General features: G+C 41.7%; 1 protein-coding gene across 1 annotated transcript; it reads right to left on the bottom strand.

The window, feature by feature from the left end:
- Positions 1-29: 29 nt before the first annotated feature.
- AUNIP (aurora kinase A and ninein interacting protein) lies at positions 30-22,151 on the bottom strand. The gene is made up of 3 exons (XM_004426126.3): positions 22,012-22,151; positions 3,284-3,425; positions 30-1,754 (listed from the first exon to the last, which is right to left on the bottom strand). Exons 1-3 carry the CDS (start codon positions 22,087-22,089, stop codon positions 928-930), a joined length of 1,047 nt encoding a protein of 348 aa, XP_004426183.3. The 5' UTR covers positions 22,090-22,151; the 3' UTR covers positions 30-927.
- Between the last annotated feature and the right edge of the window lie 996 nt (positions 22,152-23,147).

The raw sequence follows: 23,147 nt of genomic DNA, 5'->3' as shown, positions 1-23,147 counted from the left end.
TTTGCCCTAAGCTCTTAAAGCAGTTACATCTTATAACTTGCAAGCTTGCCCCCCGCAAGCCTTTTACGTACCACACCTGCAACATGGAAAACTGCTACGTGGTGGATAACATCTTGGGTAGAACACAGGTCAAATTAGACTCCTGTTCAGATCAGACCCATGGCAATGACCAAGCATATACTATTAAAAAGTTGCTTTATCAAAGATAAAATTGGTAATGTTTTAATTACCATCAGAGTCAGCTTTGTAAACATTTATTTGGATTCATAGTTTTACAAAGGGAGTTCTCTCCCACCTTGTAGAATAGTGATAGTCACATCTAGATTGTTATATAGCTCAGGTGTTTTTAGGGAGAGATGTTTCAACATAGAGTATATAACTTTAAAATGCTGTAAAGTTACCACAAAAATAAAATAAACTACCGTCATTCTACCTCTCTCTCTATCCCCCCTGCCCTCATACAGCTGGGTTGGGGAGATTTGCCTTATCACTCAAAAAAGTGTCAGCAGTAATGGTCCCAAGCTTAGGTTGCATGAGTATGACTACAGCCAGAGATTAAAAGTACACACATCCATGAGAAGCAACGTCCCAGTCAGGCATTTGAAAGGGCAAAGAGGTGGTCTGTGCAGGCTGAGTAATAGGCTCTTTAGTGGAGGGCTAAGTACCTGCCCTGCCTCCTCAGTGCTCATCACGACTCATACAGGGAGTTTACCCGCCACTTCTTCCTCAGGGAAAGGCACAACGCCAATCAGACTGTCTCAAGTGGCACCACCTGCTCTATTTACACAAAGAAAATGCTCAATAACAGCTTCATCCAATGTCTGTCTCCCTCCTACCCAAACATACTAACTCACTCTCCCAAGATATTTTCCTGTATCTCTGTCATTTCAAAGTAAAGTACTTTTAGAACCAAACTCTCAAAGACATTTAGACTTGGTGCCTGATAACTTGATTACCTTCAGAGTCCTGGGTAAAGAGCAAATCAGGCTGCAGATTTAACTGAGTGGGCCTATCCTGGCATTGAGCCCAAGGGCTGTTGGGAAACTGCCCTAAGCCCTGATTCCTGTTGTTGGTTACATCTCGGAAAGGAGCTCTAAAGTTGTGGGCGATGACCCGCTGGCCCTGAGAATCCTCAGTGAAAAGCTGACTCCAGGAGTCCTTGTCATGGTTTTCACTGTCCCAAGAAAACACAGGAACAGGACAGGGGCTTCGTTTCACTGATTTTGTGTTTTCTCTGCTCCAGAAATCCCTTCTGTTTTCCTTGGCAGACACCTTTTCAAATTTAGTCTTGTCCAGGGGCTGATGGCCCTTGCCCCCAGGTGGTTTACTATGTCTCTCCATACCCTGATAGTTCTTTTTCTTAGGTCCATGAAGCCAGTCCCTTTTCCAGGAAGAATCCTTCACTGCCTCCTTTTGGCCCAGCAAGCAAGAACTTTCCAAGTCCTGAGTGAAGGAATAAGCCAGTGAGTCTTGACTCTCTCCAGCACAGACTAAGGTGTCAGGCTGGAACAAAGACAGCACAGTCAAGGATGGGGTTCCCATTCTGTGGTGGTCAGACGCCTGGAGAGACTGAGGACCAAGTCCAGCTTCCTGGATGTCTGCAGGGGTTGAAGTGGCTAAAGGGGATGCCATGCAATCATCCCCCAAGCCCTGGATCAGATGTTCTTGCTGGGTTGTGTCTTGCTTAGATTCTTTGTTGCTCTGACTTTCTATATGAGATGAAACACTCCTCTGATCACCACCATTTGTCTTTCCTAGTAAAATAGACACGAAAAAAAATATTGTTCTGCAGGAAAACTCTGCCATGAGCAGGATTTAGTTGGCTTTTTCTGAGATCAGTATCAGCTACTATCACTACCTAGTGCAGGGGTCTTAGGCTCTTCACATACCTTTGTAGCTCATCTTCCTGCTTTCAGTCTCTCTATTCTCTCCTGAATGATCTTTCTAAAACACAGATCTTATATTCCCCTACTCAAATATATGGATGTTTCACATGACCTACCTAATAAAGTCAAACATGTCATATAATCAGACCACAGCTTACTTTTCCAGCTGAGTTTTCATATGTGGGATTTAACATAAAGCATATTAGTTTTGCTTTTGTTTTTTATTTAATGTGGTTTCTGGTAAACAGTGATTCTGGCCAAATATTACTCCTGGGTATTATCCTTTGAGAAGCATGCTCAACACACACTATTTTTGTAAGGTCTCGAAGATCACATAACCATCCAACTCTGAGAAACCTTCTAATGACAGCGTGAAGAACGCAGGTTCCCCACTCCCCAAACATTTCATGGTAAAGAGAGGAAAGATACAGTTTGATGCTAAGTCAACCAGTAGGAAGAACAATAATAAAAAAACAACTGCTAGTGTCCAGCCTGTCCATTTTTTCAGGCGTGCAGCAGATCCTGTTATGCCTTAAGGACAATGACATGGAATTCCCACTCTCCCCCCAAATTATACCAAGAGCTAATTACAAACAAAGCTGAATGACTGACTTCCTCTTTCCTTCTTCAAGAATTATACCACAGAACCTATGTTTTGTGAAAGAGTTCTCAATTTTGCCTACGAATTCAATACAGACTAGAATATACCAGAATTTTGAAATGGGAAGTGTTTTTGAAAAAAATCTGCCCTAGTTACTTAAAGGAAGGGTGTTTAAGTTTTTGTTTAGCGTAAAGAGAGTGCATTTTGAATGCTGATGCAAAGCAATCCTGGGAATCACACCAAGAGTTAGCGCTCTCCTCTCAGTACCCTCCAGCTGGCAGGAACCCTGCTCTGTAAGCCCCAGCCTGCTCTGAGGCAGCCCATCTCCTGAGGAGGGACATGCAAGCAAAGAACTGCCAAAAGATGATGAGACACAGCCAATTTTAAGCCAATCTTTCTAAGAAAAAGCATCTTTGAGCCTTGACTAATTTGAGAAGCTTCATACAGAAAATCAGTTATCAATTAATCTTAAAGACCAATTGTTACGAGTCCAACACATATACCCAACTAATGGCAGATCAGCTCCCTTATGCACCCCCAACTCCCAAGTATACCTTTCCATACGGCTCTGTCAGGGAATACAAGACTAAGAAAAAAACAGAAAAGTATGTTTGTAAAAGCATGTACAGTATATATTGTTTTTCAAAAGGCAGTGATTTCTTGTTTTATAACCTCTTCTAATAGGTCAGCTAAGTTTAACACAATGCACTGCTGTCACCACTTATAAATGTTCCAGCATGGAAAAATGCACACACTCCTTTTGGCTCTCTGGGTGCTCCCAGACAGATCACCATACCTGGCTGCAAGGTGAAGAAGGAAGCAATGCTGGTCTGCCGAATGCCTGCAGGTGGAGTTCTTCTTTGGGTAAAAGAAATCTTACCCTTTCTCTCTCCAGGAAAGAGTGTTGGCATTTTGGTGCTTGGCTTGATTAAATGTGTCTGAGAAGGGAGAAGAAGAATAACAGAACCTATTAATATCAAAACAGCTGCCAGATGAGAGAGATTCAGTAAACACCAGTGACCCTCTTGGAACCACACTGGACCCTTTGGACTCCACTCATATCCTATTCTCTAGGTAGTTTTTGCTGTACATCATCTTCCACCATTTCCTACCATACTGATGGTGTTTGTTTTTCTCAGGAAATCATGTATTCCAACTATAGCCCAATCTTTCCGCTTCCCCATGGAAATCAGTCAGGCTGACTAAACAACACAGGATTTGTTGAAGGGATTCCAGGGATGATGCTCTCTCCTTTAAAGATAATTAATGATTATACATCAGTGGCAGTTGATGCATTTTCATTAGTTTTCAAATAGTGACACAGTGGTTAAGAGCATGGCTTCTGAGTCACATAGCTTCATTTCCCATCAATCCCAATTCTACCACTGCCACTTATTAGCTTTGTGACCCTCTGCAGGTTGTTTAATCTCTGTGTTTCATTCTTGTGTGAAATGGGGACAATAATATTATCTATCCCATAAGGCAGTTATGAGGATTTGGTGAGTTAATTCACATAAAAGGCTTACATAGTTCTTGTATAGCACTCAATAATAATTGGCTATTATTAAGAGGAAGAGCAATGAAACAGCACCAGTCTTACCACATTTTCGTCTCAGGTCCCTTTATACTTTAGAGTATGAATTGGAAGATGGGCCAGAGTTTGGAAAGTGTCAACTTTTTTTTTTGTGAGGAAGATCAGCCCTGAGCTAACATCTGTCACCAATCCTCCCCTTTTTGCTGAGGAAGATTGGCCCTGGGCTAACATCCGTGCCCATCTTCCTCCACTTTATATGGGACGCCGCCACAGCATGGCTTGACAAGCACTGCATCAGTGTGCGCCGGGGATCTGAGCCCCGGGCCGCTGCAGCGGAGCGCACACAATTAACTGCTACGCCACCAGGCAGGCCCGGGAAGTGTCAACTTTTATTACCTCACCCTTATTTAGAGTCATTCGTTTTTGTTTCAATTTGCTCATTATGGAATGCCTGAAAAGTAGGGAAAATAGGATTCAATTCAGTTTGCCTGTGAAAGCCAAAGAAGAAATGGGATTTGCCACTATTCATGCAGCAAGTTGGAAGGAGGCCTGAAACTTGAACCAAATTATTAGTTCTAGGCCAAAATTGACTTCATTTCATTTTTACATTTGGAAACTGAAATGTACTTTAAGTGGTTAAAAGAAGAAAGAAATCCTGAGTGTAAAATTCATACTTTGACTTGTAGTACTGGTACAGAACCTTCCCTTCTACCATACAAAACTAGAAAACTGAATATGATAGATGAAACAACTGATTTTAGACAATGGACACAGGCAGTGTAGGACTGTGATCCCTGAGAGAAGGCAAACAAATGAGGTGAGCCCTATGATCACCCTAACTTTCTGCTTGGAAGCACTTGCCAAACTGCAATGTATAGAGACAGTACCCAGGCAGAGCATTGCAGTCTTGATGAACTGAATAATTTAAGATTGGAATTTGAGGAAGCTGAGGTAGCTGGGATTTGCACAGCAGAGAAATATATCCAGAAATCTACGTAGAGATCCCTTCAGTCTATTACTGAATACTAACCTACACATGTGTTAGGTGATACCCCACAAGGCCAGACAAAGAAATGCCAGGAACTACAAGCTGAACAATTCCCAGAGCTCACATAGGGCTGGGAGAGTTCCCGCCTGCCAGAATAGAGAGACCTCCTTGAATACCAGGGGCATTCAGTAGAGTTCTCAGAAAGATCACCCCTTAGCAGTAGAGCTAAACTAGCCCTAGAGCAAAAGCTATTCCAAACCTGTCCTAACAAAGCTTAAAAGCAAGCATTTAAAGTATCAAGCTAGGGCCGGCTCCGTGGCTTAGCGGTTAAGTGCGTGCGCTCTGATGCTGGCGGCCCGGGTTCGGATCCTGGGCGCGCCCCGAGGCACCACTTCTCCGTCCAACGTGAGGCCGAGTCCCACGTACAGCAACTAGAAGGATGTGAACCTATGACATACAACTATCTACTGGGGCTTTGGGGGGAAAAACTGAATAAATAAAATCTTTAAAAAAAAAAAAAAAAAAAAAAGTATCAAGCTAATTAGCAAGTAACTAACTGCCAAAACAAATTTCAATATTCTTTAAAGACAACAAAATCCAGATACCCAACAATGGAGCACTCATGATGTCTAGCATGCAATAAAAAATTACTAGATATGTGAAGAAGCAGGAAAACATCCAGAATGGGGAGGGGAGAGTTAATAGATCAGTTAATAGAAATACTAGAACCCAGAAACGTCAGGGATGAAAGAATTAGCAGATAAAACTTTAAAACAGTTACTATAACTATGCTCAAGGATTTAAAGGAAAATATGAAAATGAGAGAAATAGAAGATATGAAAAATTCACTAGATGGGCTTAACATATTAGAGACTACAGAAGAAAGTAACACTGAACCTGAAGACAGCAATATAAACTATCCAAAATGAAGCAAAGAGAGAAAAACAAACTGCTTAATGATCTGTGGGATATCAAGCATATATATAATTAGAGTTCCAAACAACAAGGTGGAAAAGGACAGAAAATATATTTGAAGAAATAAAGGCCAAAATTTTTCCAAATGTGATAAAAACTACAAACAACTGTAATAGATTATCTTTTTCAAAGATGGCCAATACAAGATCTCCCATTTCACATGCTCTTCTTAAAATGTGACCTTGCCATTCCTCTCATCAAGTGGTGAGGTCCATGTTCCCTCACCTTGAACTTGGGAAGAACTTTGTGACTGCCTGACCAATAAAGTACAAAAGAAGTAACACTACATGATTTCCAAAACTAAGTTATAAAAATACAATGCACCTTTCTGCCTTGCTTTCTTGAGATGCTCACTCTTGGAACCTGGCCACCATGCTATAAGGAAGCCCAAGCAGGCACATGGCTCTCTCAATTTTATGAGAGACACATCCTAGTTATGTAAAATAATGTGAGTTAGTATGCCAACAAGTATTTGAGCACCTATATGCTAGGTACTGGGAATAAAGCAATGAACAAAACAGACTGTTTCACCTCTGGTAAAGCTTACAGCTTACGGAAAAAAACAGGCAAACTAATAATAAATAGTTAATTTAAATTACTACAAGTATACTAAGTCCTATAAAGAAGACTTACAGAGGGGCCGGCCCTGTGGTGTAGCGGTTAAGTATGCGTGCTCCGCTGCTGGCGGCCTGGGTTTGGATCCTGGGCACGCACCAATGCACCGCTTGTCGGGCCATGCTGCGTCCCATATAAAGTGGAGGAAGATGGGCACAGATGTTAGCCCAGGGCCAGTCTTCCTCAGCAAAAAGAAGAGGATTGGCGTGGATGTTAGCTCAGGGCTGATCTTTCCTCACAAAAAAAAAAAAAGACTTACAGAAAACTACAGATTATCAGAAAACAGTAAGACCTCAATTAGCAAAACATCTGGGAATAAAGCTTTTTACCAAGTTGGCCATACTTAGCAGGAATAGAAGGACGTTCCTTCCTTAGGTCAGAGTGATGTCAAGAGTGATGTTGCCCCAGTTACAGATCTCTTAGAAGACCCATGGCTTCAAGGATCTACATTCATCTCAGTGGAACGTTAACATTCTGAGTGAGAACAGATCATCTGGAACTGAGAGGGGCCCAGGTACAAGGTCCTTCAGCAGATTATCCCTACCTCAAAATAAAGGCAGTCCCTGTGTGTACCTTACACAGTATAAGCCTGTCTAATAGGCACAGGGTTCCTACAAGGACCAAACCCTCAGTAAGCCATAGCTTTATTAACAATTCTTACCCTATAAGAATGCCCTGAAGAACCTAACCTCCAGAAACACATTCCCTCCAAACCAAAGAATATCTAGTTGATATATCACATTCATGGTCCCATCAAGTTTTCTTCTTTCAGAGTGGTAGGCAGAAAAACTGACTTCCTACAACTATGGAGCTCCTGCTATTGTTATCACAGGCATCCCCTATAATGTGTTTCTACAGAAAATGATGCTTTTTGGGGCAGCGGGGGTGGGGGGTGTGTGCTGCAAGTCATCCCAAAAGTGTGACCCTTTCTTATACTCCACAACGCTATTATCAAAGCAGATCTGAGAGCATATACTTCACCCCTCTTACTATTAGAAAACGTTTTCATGCCTCCACAGCATTTAAATTCAGCTTAGCCTTCATTCCATCTTGATCTTTTCTGATAATTTATCTGCAAATTTGTCTTAAAGTTCTGCTTTCAAACCAATTTAATTCTCTTTTTTAATGATTCATATGGCCTTCAAGTCCAGTACATAATTTGATCCAACTTCCTTTCTTCATAATGGTCACTATGGTCTTGAATTTGTACATGAAGTTTCACTTTCCATCTAAACTGACATAACTTTGAAATACATGAATGTGTGTATTTAATTATTTTTGCCATGCTACCTCTTCCTTTATGCTTCCCAGGGCTCATACTCATCTCTTCCCACATCTGGAGTCACAACAGCATCATCACCAAGTCCCCACTTCTGTCTTAGTCTCTCGTAGCCTTAATTTGATGACATTTTGGACAAAGACCTTTTCCAATCAGTCATTATCATGCCTCATAGAGTCAGGCTAAAAGGATGATTGCTACCTAATAAGGATGCCCTAAGAAGGATTGTTTAAGGAGTCTGACCATGAAAAGCTGTCAGGATTCTCCTCATCTCCAACAATTTAAGTCAGCTCTGTTGAATTAGTAACAAAGTTTTCACCCAAAATTTGCTTCACACTCTCCAAACCTGCAAAACAAATAACACACTACCCTAGTTCAGGATTTCATAAACTCTTGCCTAGTTCTAGGCTATTACAGTAGTCTCTTAACTGGTCAGGCCCTCATTCACTACCTATTTCAATTTAGGCCCACACCCAACATCTACATTAATCTTCTTAAAGCACAACTGTGATCATACCATCTTGTTCTGTCAATAGTCTTCTGCTACCTGTAGCATAAAAGGTAGACTCTTGGACTGCACACATTGATATGATTCTAGTTTACCTTTTTCCTCCATTACCAAAACCCTTCATGCACCCTGCAACATAATTAGCTAGATGCCAGTCCCTATATGTCCTCCATCTTCCTCATGTCTGTGGCTCACACAGAAGGGCCTTTTTCACACCCAACTCTGAAATTCTACATATTCTTCAGCTTAGCCCCAAGCATTCCTGATTCCCACAGCCAGATGTCATCTCTTCCTTTTCTGAACTTGACATTTATCACTTGGTATTTCAAAACTCATCCTACAAAATCCTGGAATCAACATTTGATTCACATACTTTTTTTTCTATCCTCCACACAACTAGCTTAATACACATAGTAGGTACTCAATTCAATAAATATTTTAGGAAGAAGGTGGATATACAAGAAGGATACATTCTGGTTTGTTTTATATATACCTACAGGATTAGAGGATACACCCACTGAAAACTGTAAAGGTTTTCCTCCCAAAGTATTAACAATGGAAAATTATTGCAAGAATCTTCTCTAGAACCACCCGGCACTGGTCTTTCATCTAAACCTAAGGAAAACTCAATAGGGATAAGAGAAAAGCAATGTCTTCTAAGTATCACAACTCCTAAATTGGAGACCTGGTATGTCTACACCCACCAGCATTACTAAGTTTCCTAAAAAGGTGCTTCTTGCTAATGAGATTTCTCTCATTTTAAAGGATGTCATGCATATCAGATATCATTGTAGCACAATGTTCTAGTACATTTACCATCAGTTTGGCCCTAATAAGGAAGATCTGTTTAATTTTGAAGATCTGTGTAAACCTCCCCTGATTTTAACTACTTCCAATACACCAATGGCCACATGCGGCCCTCTCAACACCAGAGATGACAGTCCCATGAAAGAAAGAAGAGCACTGTGCTCACTTACATGGGAAAGAGGGTGCCTCATGGAAATCCAATGGAGGAGGAATCCCCACTCTGGAACATACCCCAAGTTCCTCTGGAAAGTGTCAGCTTTGTGAATAGAAGTATTACTCTGTGTGTGTGTGTGCGTATAATATATACATATATATACGCACACACACACACACACACACACACAAAATCAGCCTATACTATATCTATTCTCCCAATTTCTAAGCACTATTTCAAGTTTTATTTTTAATTTTTTTCTCTATAATCATCCTCTACTTACTCAGATACCAATTTCTGGCTCCTAAATGTAAACAGAACTTAAGGGAAGATCCCTTTAAAAGGGAGAGAGACATTGAGGGCTGCAGACAACTGGACCAAAGTCACAGCTTAAAAAACATATTTTAAGAGACTCCCCTGCCCAAGCCCACATTTAGGTCCTTCTTGAGCATAACTATACTTTAGATATATAATTATAGAGATCAATAATCCACCAAAAATAAATAAGTTCAACTTTGCTATCCTGGATTAGGCCCTTGTTATTTCTTACCTAAACTTCTGCAATATCCTCCAAATTCCTGTAGCCTACTTTCAGTGTACCACTTACTCTCATATAAGCACTGTTGGGTTAATCTTCTTAGACTATGTTCCAATTATGTCAAATGCCTTCCAGGAATTTCCAGTAATGTGGCACTAGTTTATGCTCCAAATCTCACCTTCAACTCCCCTACATATACCCTACACTTCAGCCAAATGGAATTACTCCCTATGTAGTAAAGTTTCTTACCCAAAGAGTGGTCTGGCCTTTGCCCTTGGCTCCTGGAAGGTAATCTCTAAATTCTGGGAATGTCCTGCCTGATAGGAGTGTCTCTGCTTACCGAGAGGCCTTGGGCCACACCAGATAGTCTATGCTAACAATGTGATCAACGGTGGAGGCTTTGGGTCATGCAGTGTCAGCTTGACCTCCATAGGGGCTAGAAACTAAGGTAAACCACACAAGCAGTCAACCATGTCTATATGACCAAGCTCCAGTAACAATGATGCTCAGTGGTCTTCCATGGTTGGCACTACTCTGTGTCTATTGTCACATATCATTCTGGGAGCAGTTAGCACTGTCCAATATGACACTGAAAGAAGACACTGGAAGCTTCATGCTTGGAATTCTCCTAGACTCTGCCCTATGTGCTTGAAATTCTCCTACAATCTGCCCTTGACTGATTTTAATCTGTACCTCTTCACTGTAATAAACTGCAACCATGAGAATAACAGCTTTCAGTGAGTTCTGAGTCCTTCTGGCAAATTATCAAACCTGAGAGTGGTCTTGGGGACCCTCAAACTTGCAGTTGGTGTCAGAAGTGAAGGTGGTCTTGGGGACTCCCTAACTTTCACTCCTTGTTTCACAAACATCCCTTTATTTCCTGGCCCGTGCCACTATTCATACTGTTCCTAGAATTCCCGCTCCACCTCCACTGCTTTCCAACAAAATCCAACCCTTGCTTTAAGGTCTGCCTCAAATGCCACCTCTTCCACGAAGCCTTCCTTTCTTTTTATTTTAACAGCTTTATTGAGATATAATTCACATACCATAAAATATACCCTTAAGTGTACAGTTGTGTTTTTTTATTATATCCACAGAATTGTGTAAACATCACCACAATCTAATTACAGAACATCTTTTATTACCCCAAAAAGAAACCCTGTACCCATTAGCAGTCATTCCCCATTCCCACCCTACCCCAGCCCCAGGAAACCACTGACTTACTTTGTCTCTATAGATTTGCCTATTCTGGACCTTTCATATATCATACAATATCTGGTCTTCTGTGACTGGCTTCTTTCACTGCATGTTTTGGAGGTTCATCCATGTCATAGCATGTATAGGTAACTTTACTCCCTTTTTATTAACAATAATATTCCATTGTACAGATGTACCATTTCATCCATCCAAATGTTGATGGACATTTGGGTTGTTTCTACTCTTTAGCTACTATGAGAAATGCTGCTGTGGACAAGTTTTTGTGTGGACATATGTTTTCATATGTCTTGGGCGTATACCTAGGAGCAGAATTACTGGGTCATATGGTAACTACGTTTAACATTTTGAGGAACTACCAAACTGTTTTCCAAACTGCCTACACCATTTTATGCACGAACCAGCAATATATGAGGGTTGCAATTTCTCCACCTGCTCACCAACACTTGACGTTCTTTTTTTTTTTTGCTGAGGAAGATTACGCCCTGAGCTAACATCCATTGTCGATCTTCCTCTTTTCACTTGAGGAAGATTTGCCCTGAGCTAACATCTGTGCCAACATTCCTCTATTTTTGTATACGGGTCACTACCACATCATGGCCGCCAACGAGTGGTGTAGGTCTGTGCCTGGGAACCAAACGCGGGCTACCAAAGTGGAGTACACCGAACTTAACTATTAGGCCATGGGGCCGGCCCCTCTGTCTGTCTTTTTGATTATAGCCTTCCTAGTGGATGTGAAGTGGTATCTCACTGTGGTTTTGATTTGCATTTCCCTAGTGACTAATGACACTGAGTATCTTTTCATGTGTATCTGACTAGACCTATAACAAGTAAAGAGATTGAATTAGTAATTTTAAAACTTCCTACAAAGAAAAGCACATTGTGTACCACCTGGAGAGGCTGGGAATTTTCAAAATCAACAAGTCTAGGCTCCTTTTTGTTTAAGAGGCCTTCCTTTAGCTTATGTCTCTCCTCTGGCATTTTGCTATAACCAGCAAAAAGAAACAAGATAGCACCTTCAACACTCTGCCTGGAAATCTCCTTAGCTACATCACCCAGTTCATTAGGTACATTTTCTACCTTCCACTTTACTACAGCCAACAGTGTTGCTAAACTTTCTGTCACTATATAACAAGGATCCCCTTTTCTCCAGTTTCCAATAAGATTTTTCTCACTTTCCCTTAAACTCTCACCCACAGCCTCCTCAAAAGCCATCATACTTCTAGAAATAGTTTCTTAAAAGCTCTTCAAGCTTTCACTAGCACTATCTTCAAAGTCCTTCCAGTTGCCACTTGTTGCCCCATTCCAAAGCCACTCCAAATTTCAGGTTTTTGTTAGGCAGCCCTCCACTTCCAGAACCAAAATCTGTATTAGCTTTCTACTGCTGCATTAACAAATTGCCACAAAACTTAGCAGGTTAAAACAACAAACATTTATTATCTCACAATCTCTGTGTATCAGGAATTTGGGAACAGCCCAGCTAGGTGGTTCTGGCTCACAATCTCATTAGGTTGCATTCAAGATATCAACAAAGGTTGCAGCATCCACTTTCAAGGTGGCTCACTCACATTGTTGGCAAATGCCTAGGTTCCTCACAATGTGTCTCCACAGAGCTGCTTGAGTGTACTTATAACGTGACAGCTGGCTTCCCCCAAAGAGAGAATGAGGCTGAAGCTGCAATGTTGTTTATGACCTAGCCTCAGAATTCTAACACTTCCATCAGATTCTATTAATTAGAGTCACTAAATACAGCCCACACTCAAGGGGAAGGGAATTAGTCTCCATCTTTTAAAGGGAGGAATATCAAACCCACACATCTATATAGATAGCTAATTTTCGACAAGGGAGCCAAGAACTTACAATGGAGAAAGGAAAGTCTCTCCAATAAATGGTGCTGGGAAAACTGGGCAGCCACATGCAGAAGAATGAAAGCAGACCATTATCTTACACCATACAAAAACACTAACCAAGATGGATTAAGACTTGAATGTAAGACCTGAAACCATGCAACGTCTAGAAGAAAATATAGGCAGCACGCTCTTTGACATTGGTCTTAGCAGCATATTTTCAAGTACCATGTCTGACCAGGCAAGGGAAACAATAGAAAAAATAAACAAATGGGACTGTATCAAACTAAAAAGCTTCTGCACAGCAAAGGAAACCATCAACAAAATGACAGACAACCTATCTTGCGAGAAGATATTCGCAAACCATATATCTGATAAGGGGTCAATATCCAAAATACATGAAGAACTCATACATCTCAACAACAAAAAAACTAACAACCCAATTAAAAAAAGGGCAGAAGATCTAAACAGACATTTCTCCAAAGAAGATATACAAATGGCCAACAGGCACATCAAAAGATGTTCAACATCATTAACTATCAGGGAAATGCAAATCAAATCAAATCTACAATGAGATATCACTTCACTCCTGTCAGAATGGCTGTTAACAAGACAGGAAACAAGTGTTGGAGAGGATGTGGAGAGAAAGGAACTCTCATACACTGCTAGTGGGAGTGCAAACTGGTGCAGCCACTATGGAAAACAGTATGGAGATTCCTCAAAAAATTAACAGTAGAACTACCATACGATCCAGCTATTCCACTGCTGGGTATTTATCCAAAGAACATGAAGATACGAATGCATAAAGATACACGCACCCCTATGTTCATTGCAGCATTATTCATAATAGCCCAGACTTGGAAGCAACCTAGGTGCCCATCAAGGGACTAATGTATAAAGAAGATGTGGTATATATACACAATGGAATACTACTCAGCCATAAGAAAAGATGAAATCTGGCTATTTGTGACAACATGGATGGACCTTGAGGGTATTATGCTAAGCACAATAAGCCAGAGGGAGAAAGTCAAATACCAGATGATCTCACTCATAAGTAGAAGATAAAAACAACAACAAACAATCACATAGACACAGAGATTGGATTAGTGGTTACCAGAGGGGAAGGGGGGAGAGAGGAGGGCAAAACGGATGATTAGGCACATGTGTATGGTGATGGATTGTAATTCGTCTTTGGGTGGTGAACATGATGTAATGGATACAGAAATCAAAATATAATGATGTACACCTGAAATTTATATAAGGTTATAAACCAATGTTATCGCAATATAAATAAATAAATAAATAGATAGATAAATAAAAAGGGAGGAGTATCAAACAATTTGTGGACATATTTTAAGTTCTCCACCCATAATAAAATGTAATCTCTTCTTTCTCTAAACCTTCAAAACAATTTCCTTATGCCTCTAAGTCTGTCTGACAGTTATTTGTGTACCTATCATATTCCTTGCTGCCAGGGTTGGAACTATCTCATTCACCTTTTTATCATCTGAGGACATCTTACACATTATGAAAAAAACACACTGGACCAAGAGTCAGAAGACCTGGAATCAAGCCTTAGAGCCGCACTTTGATGTGATCTTGAGCACATCTCTATCTGAACTTCAATTTCTTCATCTGTAAAATGGGGATAATCTCACCTCCCTCACAAAGCTATTGAGAGGTTAAGTGAAATAACACATGTAGGGGCCGGCCCTGTGGCGTAGCGGTTAAGTGTGCGCGCTCCGCTGCTGGCGGCCCGGGTTTGGATCCCGGGCACGCACTGATGCACCGCTTGTCAGGCCATGCTGTGGTGGCGTCCCATATAAAGTGGAGGAAGATGGGCACAGATATTAGCCCAGGGCCAGTCTTCCTCAGCAAAAAGAGGAGGATTGGCATGGACGTCATCTCAGGGCTGATCTTCCTCACCAAAAAAAATAAAAATAAAAAATAACACATGTAAAAAAGTTTTACAAACCATAAGCCACTACATAAAGATAAGATCATATTGATAAACATTTAAGTTACATGTACAGACCTGTATCAGTCTTACAGTACAAACTCTAATAATAGTGCTGCTACCACAGACTTCAAGAGTTTTATTGACCCTCTTCAGGTTCAGTGAAAATAAACTTTTCTTCTCTATTTTTGTTTCCTTTTTTAATCATTTCAGTAATTATCGGGGAGGGGGTTTTGTTAAGTACATACTTTAACTGCCATTTTACTGGAGGTCTCCAATCCATCTCTGCTCTAAAAAGCTCAAAGTCCTCCCACTTTTCCTCTCATCAGAGTGAGAAAGAGAAGATAAGCAACTATAACTCTATCTAACAGGTTTTCTGAAAGCAAAGCCAAGATCGATTAGTTCATTGACTCATTCAATAAAAATTTACTGAGTACCTGACCTACTATGTGTCAGACACTGAAGGACTGCCTAATGGAACTTTCATTCTAATAGGGAAAGAAAGACAATAAATGAACAGGTAAATGTGCAGTATATAGTATGTCTGATGATAAAAAGTGGTATGGAAAAAAATAAAGCAAGACTAAAGCAGTCAGGGAGTATGAGGAGTAGGGGATAAGGGAAAAGCTATTTTATGGTGGCTAAGAAAAGGACTCACTGAGAAGTGGACATTTGAACAAATAAAGGAGCAGAACCATGTGGCATTCTAATCCCTGTGCACTTCAGGCAGAGGTGTACAAAAGTCCCAAGCACAGGTGTATTTGGCTTGAAGGCCAGCAAGAAGGTCAGTATGGTTGGAGTGAGGCAGAAAAAAGAATAGATGAGGTCTAAAAGGTGTGAGAGGGCATATATGGCCAGATCGTGCCTTGTGGGCCTTAAAAAAGATTTTGGTTTTTACTAGAAGATATGAAACCACTAGATAGTTTTAAACTTAACAGTGAGCAAAGGGTCACTCTGGCTCAGGTGGCAGTGGTAGAAATAGTAGGAAACCATGAGATTCTAAACACATGTGAAGGCCAGAGGATTTGCTGATGGACTAAATGTTCGTAAAGTTGCAGAATGTCAGAGTGGCATTTAGTGCTCTGCTGAGGCTGGCCCAGAAACCACTGATGACTCAGCCAAGATTTCTGATATCTTTGCATTTCTGTCTCCCTCTTAGTTATGTCCACTTTTCCTTCTCTGCTACATATTTCAGGGGTAAGGAACTAAATTGCATTATAGATGAAGAAGAAATACACATTTTTTGAGTCATAATGACATTTTAAATATAATATGCCTAAGAGACAGCATATATATAAATCACATACTAAATCTTTTTACCTCTTTAATGTATAGAAAAACCTCTGTTAGAAATATTTCTCGGGCCAGCCCGGAGGGATAGTGGTTAAGTTCATACACTCCACTTCGGTGGCCCAGGGTTCGCCGGTTCAGATCCTGGCACAGACCTACACACCACTCATCAAGCCATGCTGAGGCAGCGTCCCATATAGAGCAACTAGAAGGATGTACAACCATGACATACAATTATCTACTGGGGCTTTGGGGAGAAAAAAGGCAAAAAGGAGGAAGATTGGCAACAGATGTTAGCTCTCGGCCAATCTTTCTCAAAAAAATATATATATATATTTCTCAATGTTTTCAAACAGAGGCAGCAAAGTTAAAATACAAAATTTTAAAATTATGTAAATTAAAATGGCCTTTGTAAAAACCCATACTAAAACCTGTATGTCTCACATAAAAGTTCTCCATCATATATTTAGTGAAAGGTGAACAGCAGAACAATATGTTGGATGTAATCTCATTTGGAGGGGAAATATATATATTTATTGATATATACATAGAAAATGTCTTGAAGGATACCAAATTGTTAACAGTAGCTACTGCCAGTGAGGCCTTTTGTTTTTTACTTAACACAATTTTATACTATTTGATTTTTTTTACAACCATATATTACTCTCATAATACAAAAAAACTAACATGAAAACAAATACAGGGCCGGCCCTGTGGCTTAGCAGTTAAGTGCATGCGCTCCGCTACTGGCGGCCTGGGTTTGGATCCCGGGCGCACACCGACGCACCGCTTCTCCAGCTATGCTGAGGCCGTGTCCCACATACTAGAAGGATGTGCAACTATGACATACAACTATCTACTGGGGCTTTGGGGGAAAAAAAAAAAAGGGAGGAGGATTGGCAATAGATGTTAGCTCAGATTCAGTCTTCCTCAGCAAAAGGAGGAGGATTAGCACCGATGTTAGCTTAGGGCTGATCTTCCTCACAAAAAAAAAAAAAACAAACAAAAAAACAAATACAGCATCCTCCATACCAAGGCCTAGGTAATGAGGCCAACCAAGGCTGCCACGCCTCTGTGGGCAGTCATCCAGGAGAGAAGCAAACATAGGCCTCTATCTTCTGGCCAGACTGCAAACCACCCCCCATTCTCCCCAAAATAGCAGACAGTTATGTTTAGGAATTAAGTGGGAAGGGGCATGTTTTCGAAAACATTGGCCACTAGCTACTGCCTATGCATCCCTGACATTAAAACTCAAACAAATATGTGCCTACTTGACAGCTACTCTAGGAAGAGGTTTCTACATCCTATAAAAGGAAATCTTGAGTACTTTACTCTGGGCTGGAAGTCTTAGAGGAACAGGAACTAGTGGGGGAACGAAAGTTTTAAACACCATGAAAGAGGGCCGGCCCCGTGGCTTAGCGGTTAAGTGCGCGCGCTCCGCTGCTGGCAGCCCGGGTTCGATCCCAGGCGCACACCGACGCACCACTTCTCTGGCCATGCTGAGGCCGCGTCCCACATACAGCAACTAGAAGGATGTGCAGCTATGACATACAACTATCTACTGGGGTTTTGGGGGAAAAAATAAATAAATAAACACCATGAAAGAAAAAGGTGTGATTTGGGATGCCAGAGTCGCAGACACAGAGACAAATACTGGCCCTCCTCTTCCCTGTGGGATATTCCCTTTCTCTCTCCTGAACTCTTCCTAGCTCTCTTCCACTTCTCTCTTTCTAAATTAAACTAGTATACAGGTTTCCCACCCATCACATGTCATTTAAGAATGTATTCTAATGGTGTAAAAGGCTTATTCCCAATTCAAGGAGTAATAAATATCTACTGCACACTTTTGATCATTTTTTGATAAATATATACATTTCCCTACCACCCATAAATTAGCCTTTTCCTCTATATTCGGGGGAAAAAAGCTCACCATTCTATCTGTGCTGTAATATGATAAAACTCATCCTTTTTTGCATACTAATTCACAAACTAGAAAAGAACAAACAAGTTACCAAGGAAGCAAGACAACTTTAAATTGCTGATTTAACAAACTTAGTTAACTCAAAATGCTAAGGCTGACACAAGATCCTCTCTCAGAAATTCCTGCATTGTAGAAAATGTGTTTCAGATTCGTGAAGTGACTCAAATTTTAACTACTGGATAGAAGGGAGAGACTTTTGCATTTACTAAACAAAGTTTTATGTTTCATATTCTTAATTTTAAAAACAGATACATTCTTTGACCCAGTGATTCCACTTCTAGAAATTCATCCTACAGATGCATTCCTGTATGTGCTAAATGATGCGTGTATAAAATCTTCATTGCACAAGTGTTCTTTTTGTTTGTGAGGAAGATTAGCCCCGAGCTAACATCCATTGCCAATCCTCCTCTTTTTGCTGAGGAAGATTAGCCCTGAGCTAAGATTTGTGCCCATCTTCCTCTATTTTGTATGTGGGATGCTACCACAGCATGGCTTGATGAGCAGTGCATAGGTCCACACCCGGGATCCGAACCTGTGAACCCCAGGTGGCTGAAGCAGAGCATGCAAACCTAACAACTACACCACCAGGCCAGCCCCGCAGATAACTTTTTATCAATAAAAGACTGGTAAATATAAATAAATATACAGATTTTCCTCAGCTTATGATGGGATTATGTCCTGATAAAACCCATCAAAAATTGAAAATATTCTAAGTCAAAAATACCTTTAATACACCTAACCTACCGAACATCATAGCTTAGCCTAGCCTACCTTAAACATGCTCAGAACACTCACGTTAGCCTATAGGTGGGCAAAATCATCTAACACAAAGCCTATTGTATAATCAAGTGTTGAATATCTCACGTAATCTATTGAATACTGTACTGAAAGTGAAAAACAGAATGGCTGTATGGGTACAGAATGGTTATTAGTGTATCGGTTGTTTACCCTCATGATCGCCTGGCTGACCAAGAGCTGCGGCTCACTGTCACCACCCAGAGTCAAGAGAGAGTATCGTACCCTGCACATTGCTGGCCTAGGAAAAGATCAATATTCAAAATTCCAAATACAGTTTCTACTGAATGTGTATCACTTTCACACCATCATAAAGTCAAAAAATCGTAAGCCAAATCATTGTAAGTCAGGGAACATGTGTATACACTTGCTATGGACTGAACTGTATCCTCCCAAAATTGATATGTTGAAGCCTTGATCCCCACAAGGCACGATCTGGCCATGTACGCCCTCTCACACCTTCTAGAACTCATCTACTCTTTCCTCTGCCTCACTCTGCTGCAGCCATATTGGCCTTCTTGCTGGTCTTCAAGCCAAATACACACGTATCTATCTCTCTCTCCCCTCCTCCCTCCTCGCCCCTTTCTCTTTCCCTCCTCCTTACAATGTGCACCAAGGAAAGGCCATGTGAGCACACAGTGAGAAGGTGGCCACCTACAAGCCAAGAAGGAAGTCCTAACCAGAACCCTAGCCAAGCAGACTAAGACAATACTGTCACATTAATGGATATTATTCCAAATAATGTAATACTATATAGTCTTTAAAAAGAATGAAGCAGCTCTTTATGAATGTGTGGGGGATCAGAATTGGCCACCTCAAAATATGGCTCTTTATCTTGATTATTTTTAAGAACAAAAGACTCTAAAAGAAACTTTGACCTTCCCCCTCACTGCCTGAAAGAATTTAAGATAAAAGGCCTGTCTCCAGGATGGACCATCACCATAGATAACTCTGGGTATTGATGGACTGGGAGGGTCCTTGCTAAGCCCATTCTTATCAAAGTTCTGTTTACCAAACATTTGCTTTTCCATTTCCATGTGAATTGTCTTCTTCCCCTTTGAAGTCCCAAACTACTACCCCCAATATCCTCCTTTGTCTTTAGCTGAAGATGGTATTTAAGATGAGAGCTTCTGCCATTTTGGCGAGTTACTCAGTTTTTCCTGGGTCTCTCCCATGTATACATGTTATAAAGCTTTGTGTGATTTTCTCCTGTTATTCTGTCTCATGTCATTTTAATTCATAGCCCAGCTATGAGTGGGTAAAGGATATGTCTTCCTCCCCTACAAATGCATATGAAATGATCCATAATAAGCAATAAGGGAAAAAAGCAAGTTGTAGAACAATGTATAATATGCTACTATTTATAAGAAAGAAAAAATATGCATTTACTTATAGATGCACAGAAAATCTCTGGAAGGATACCCAAGAAAGTTGTGTTCTCTGAGATAGGGAAGAATGGTTAGGAGTATTAGGGAGATATTTCACTGCATATCTTACACATTTTAAATTATGTACCACACGAATGTATTACCTACTCCAAAAACATTTTTAAGTTTAAAAAAATTTTTAAAGGAGCAGGTGGTTCATTTGTTATTTCTAAAAAATTGACTTTAGTCGTAAGATTTTTAACTTACAAAAACTTACAACAAAAGAGGATTTTTAACAATCCTCAATTGATTTTATTCAAGCAAGTTGTAGCCACCTACAGAAAGATTCTCATTCATAGTTTAGGTTAACCACCTAGTCTTTAGATTATTGCCCAAACTATCCAAATCCAGCACACCCTTCCAATCTCAAATCTCTTTCTATCTGCTTGGTTAAATCTTCCTTGATAACCCCAAATCATGAACATCTCTCTGGCCTCCAAAATCACATTTCGCTTGAGACCACTCATCTGGACATTTTTCTGCCTTGTAGTGGGTAGGAGCACTGGCCTTTGCAGCAGTCAGCACTGGGCTTGACCTCCTGCTTACCTGGGTAAACTTCTTAATCTAAGCCTCAATTTTTCCATCTATAAAACAGAGATAATGACAGTATCTACTTCATTGAATTTTTGTGAGTAACTGCCATTGATAAGGCATGTAATATTTCAGCAAAGTGCCTGACACACAGTAAGCACTCAATAAATGTCAGGTATTGTTACTATTATCTGTACATCTCTTTTCTTCCCCGTAGGACTGTAAGCAACTTGAGAGCAAGAATCCTGCCTCTAGTGTCTCGGTGTTTCATATGAAAAATGGGTATTATACTACACACCTTACAGAGTTGTACCAAACAAGATAACATATCTGAAATCCTTAGCAGAATGCCCAGCATAAAATACTCAATAAGCATTAAAGATTATCTCACACTTTCGATTTTTGCAATGACTAACAGAGCATCCTGCATACGTGACAAACCTGGGTGTGATCGCCAACTCTTCCTACCTGGACGAAGCTGAGTTACGCAACCTCAGTTTCCTCATTCTCGTAAGGGTGATATGTACAATGCATATTAAATATTTAATCCAGGAGCTGGCACCTAGTGGATGCTCAATAAATATCAGGCCAGCTCCCCTTCCCGTCTCGTCCACCTTTTCCCCTAAAGTCACTAGTTCTGGGCAGGCAGACGGCCTGCAACCCGGCGGACCCTCAGGATGAGAATTTCCTAAATCTGCATAGGGACCCATCTCCCGACACTTCAGCCTCGCCTCCCGCCGCCTCGCAGGGACTGCGAGGTCCTGAGCAGCCTGCTCGATTAAACCCCTCAGTGCGAATTTTCTCTCCGCCCCTCCCCACACCTCGAAACCTTGCTGTCCCGCTCTCTCCAGACCCCTCCACAGTCTTCCTTCCCTCCGCCCCACTTACGACACCTTCCCAAACCCCATTTTTTCATCCTTCTTCAGATTCCAATCCCTCTCGCCTCTGAATTCCCAAAGCTGGTCCTTTCTCGGTCCCGGACTTGACCTACACCGCCCCCGGGTCCCCCCGAACTCACCCTTCTCAGGTCTCCAGGCCCCCCACCCCTCCCTCCCCCAACACACTCGCGCCCCAACGTCCCACCTGCACTTTCCGCCTCTTCAGCGCCGCCGCGTCCAGCCACACGCCGCAGGCCTCCTCCTCGCGGCCACTCCGCCTCATGGCCGGTGAAGAGACCGAGCCAACCGGACACCGGGCTGGGGCTGGGGCCACCTCAGGGAACGGCCGTAACCACCTCCACCACCAGACCTTCAGATCTCCCGCCAACGCCGGGGGCGGGGCTACGCCACGGCGCAGGCCCGCCCCCAGCGTCAGCTCCACCCGACCAAGCCCCGCCCCTCCCCCTAAGCCCCGCCCAACGCATTGACCAAGCCTGACCCTCTCAGGTGTGGAGTGCCTGTCCGTTTACGAAAGCCTTCGCGTTCTTTGTTCTCGTTCCAGAGTTGCTTTCCGGAAACTGTGCTGTGTGATCGCGTTCGCGACATTGCTCAAGGAATGTGTCTTTTCTTTTGGCTGAATTAGTTGCACTTTCTTCCTGTAGGCATAATAACTACCCCGGGCTCAGGGTTTTCCTTGTCTCGTCGCTGAATCCTCCCAATCATCCATCACATAAGGCATGGTGGCGCCCAGGCTCAGGTCCACCGACTTCAGGCCAGGGTCTTCAACACTACCTAAACGGTGACCATACACTCGAGTTTATGAATTACTTTTGTAATTCAAAAAGAAAAAAAAAACTAAGTATAACTGTGAAACCACATGCGAGAGGATTTAGAAAACCATGAATGCTAAACATTTGGAGTCAAGAACTAGCTTTCAGTCCTGCCTTCACCGCTTACTACGTGGCCTTGGATTTTAAAGAGGATCAGGGCCAGCCCCGTGGCTTAGCGGTTGAGTGCGCGCGCTCCGCTGCTGGCGGCCCAGGTTCGGATCCCAGGACTCGCCACTTCTCTGGCCATGCTGAGGCCGCGTCCCACATACAGCAACTAGAAGGATGTGCAACTATGACATACAACTATCTACTGGGGCTTTGGGGAAAACAACGAGGAGGACTGGCAATAGATGTTAGCCCAGGGCTGGTCTTCCTCACAAAAAAAATAAATAAATAAAGAGGATCAAATGAGTTTTGTGTAACTACTTTGTAAATTCTGAAAGCCCCTCAGAAATGCAAAAATGCTGGCAACCCACCTGTCCTTCCATCCCTAACCATGATCTCCATAGAT

This window comes from Ceratotherium simum, chromosome 22 (genome assembly GCF_057802395.1).
Source record: "Ceratotherium simum simum isolate JZ-2026a chromosome 22, ASM5780239v1, whole genome shotgun sequence".
NCBI classification, from domain to species: domain Eukaryota; kingdom Metazoa; phylum Chordata; class Mammalia; order Perissodactyla; family Rhinocerotidae; genus Ceratotherium; species Ceratotherium simum.
This window is presented reverse-complemented; position numbering and strand designations above follow the sequence as displayed.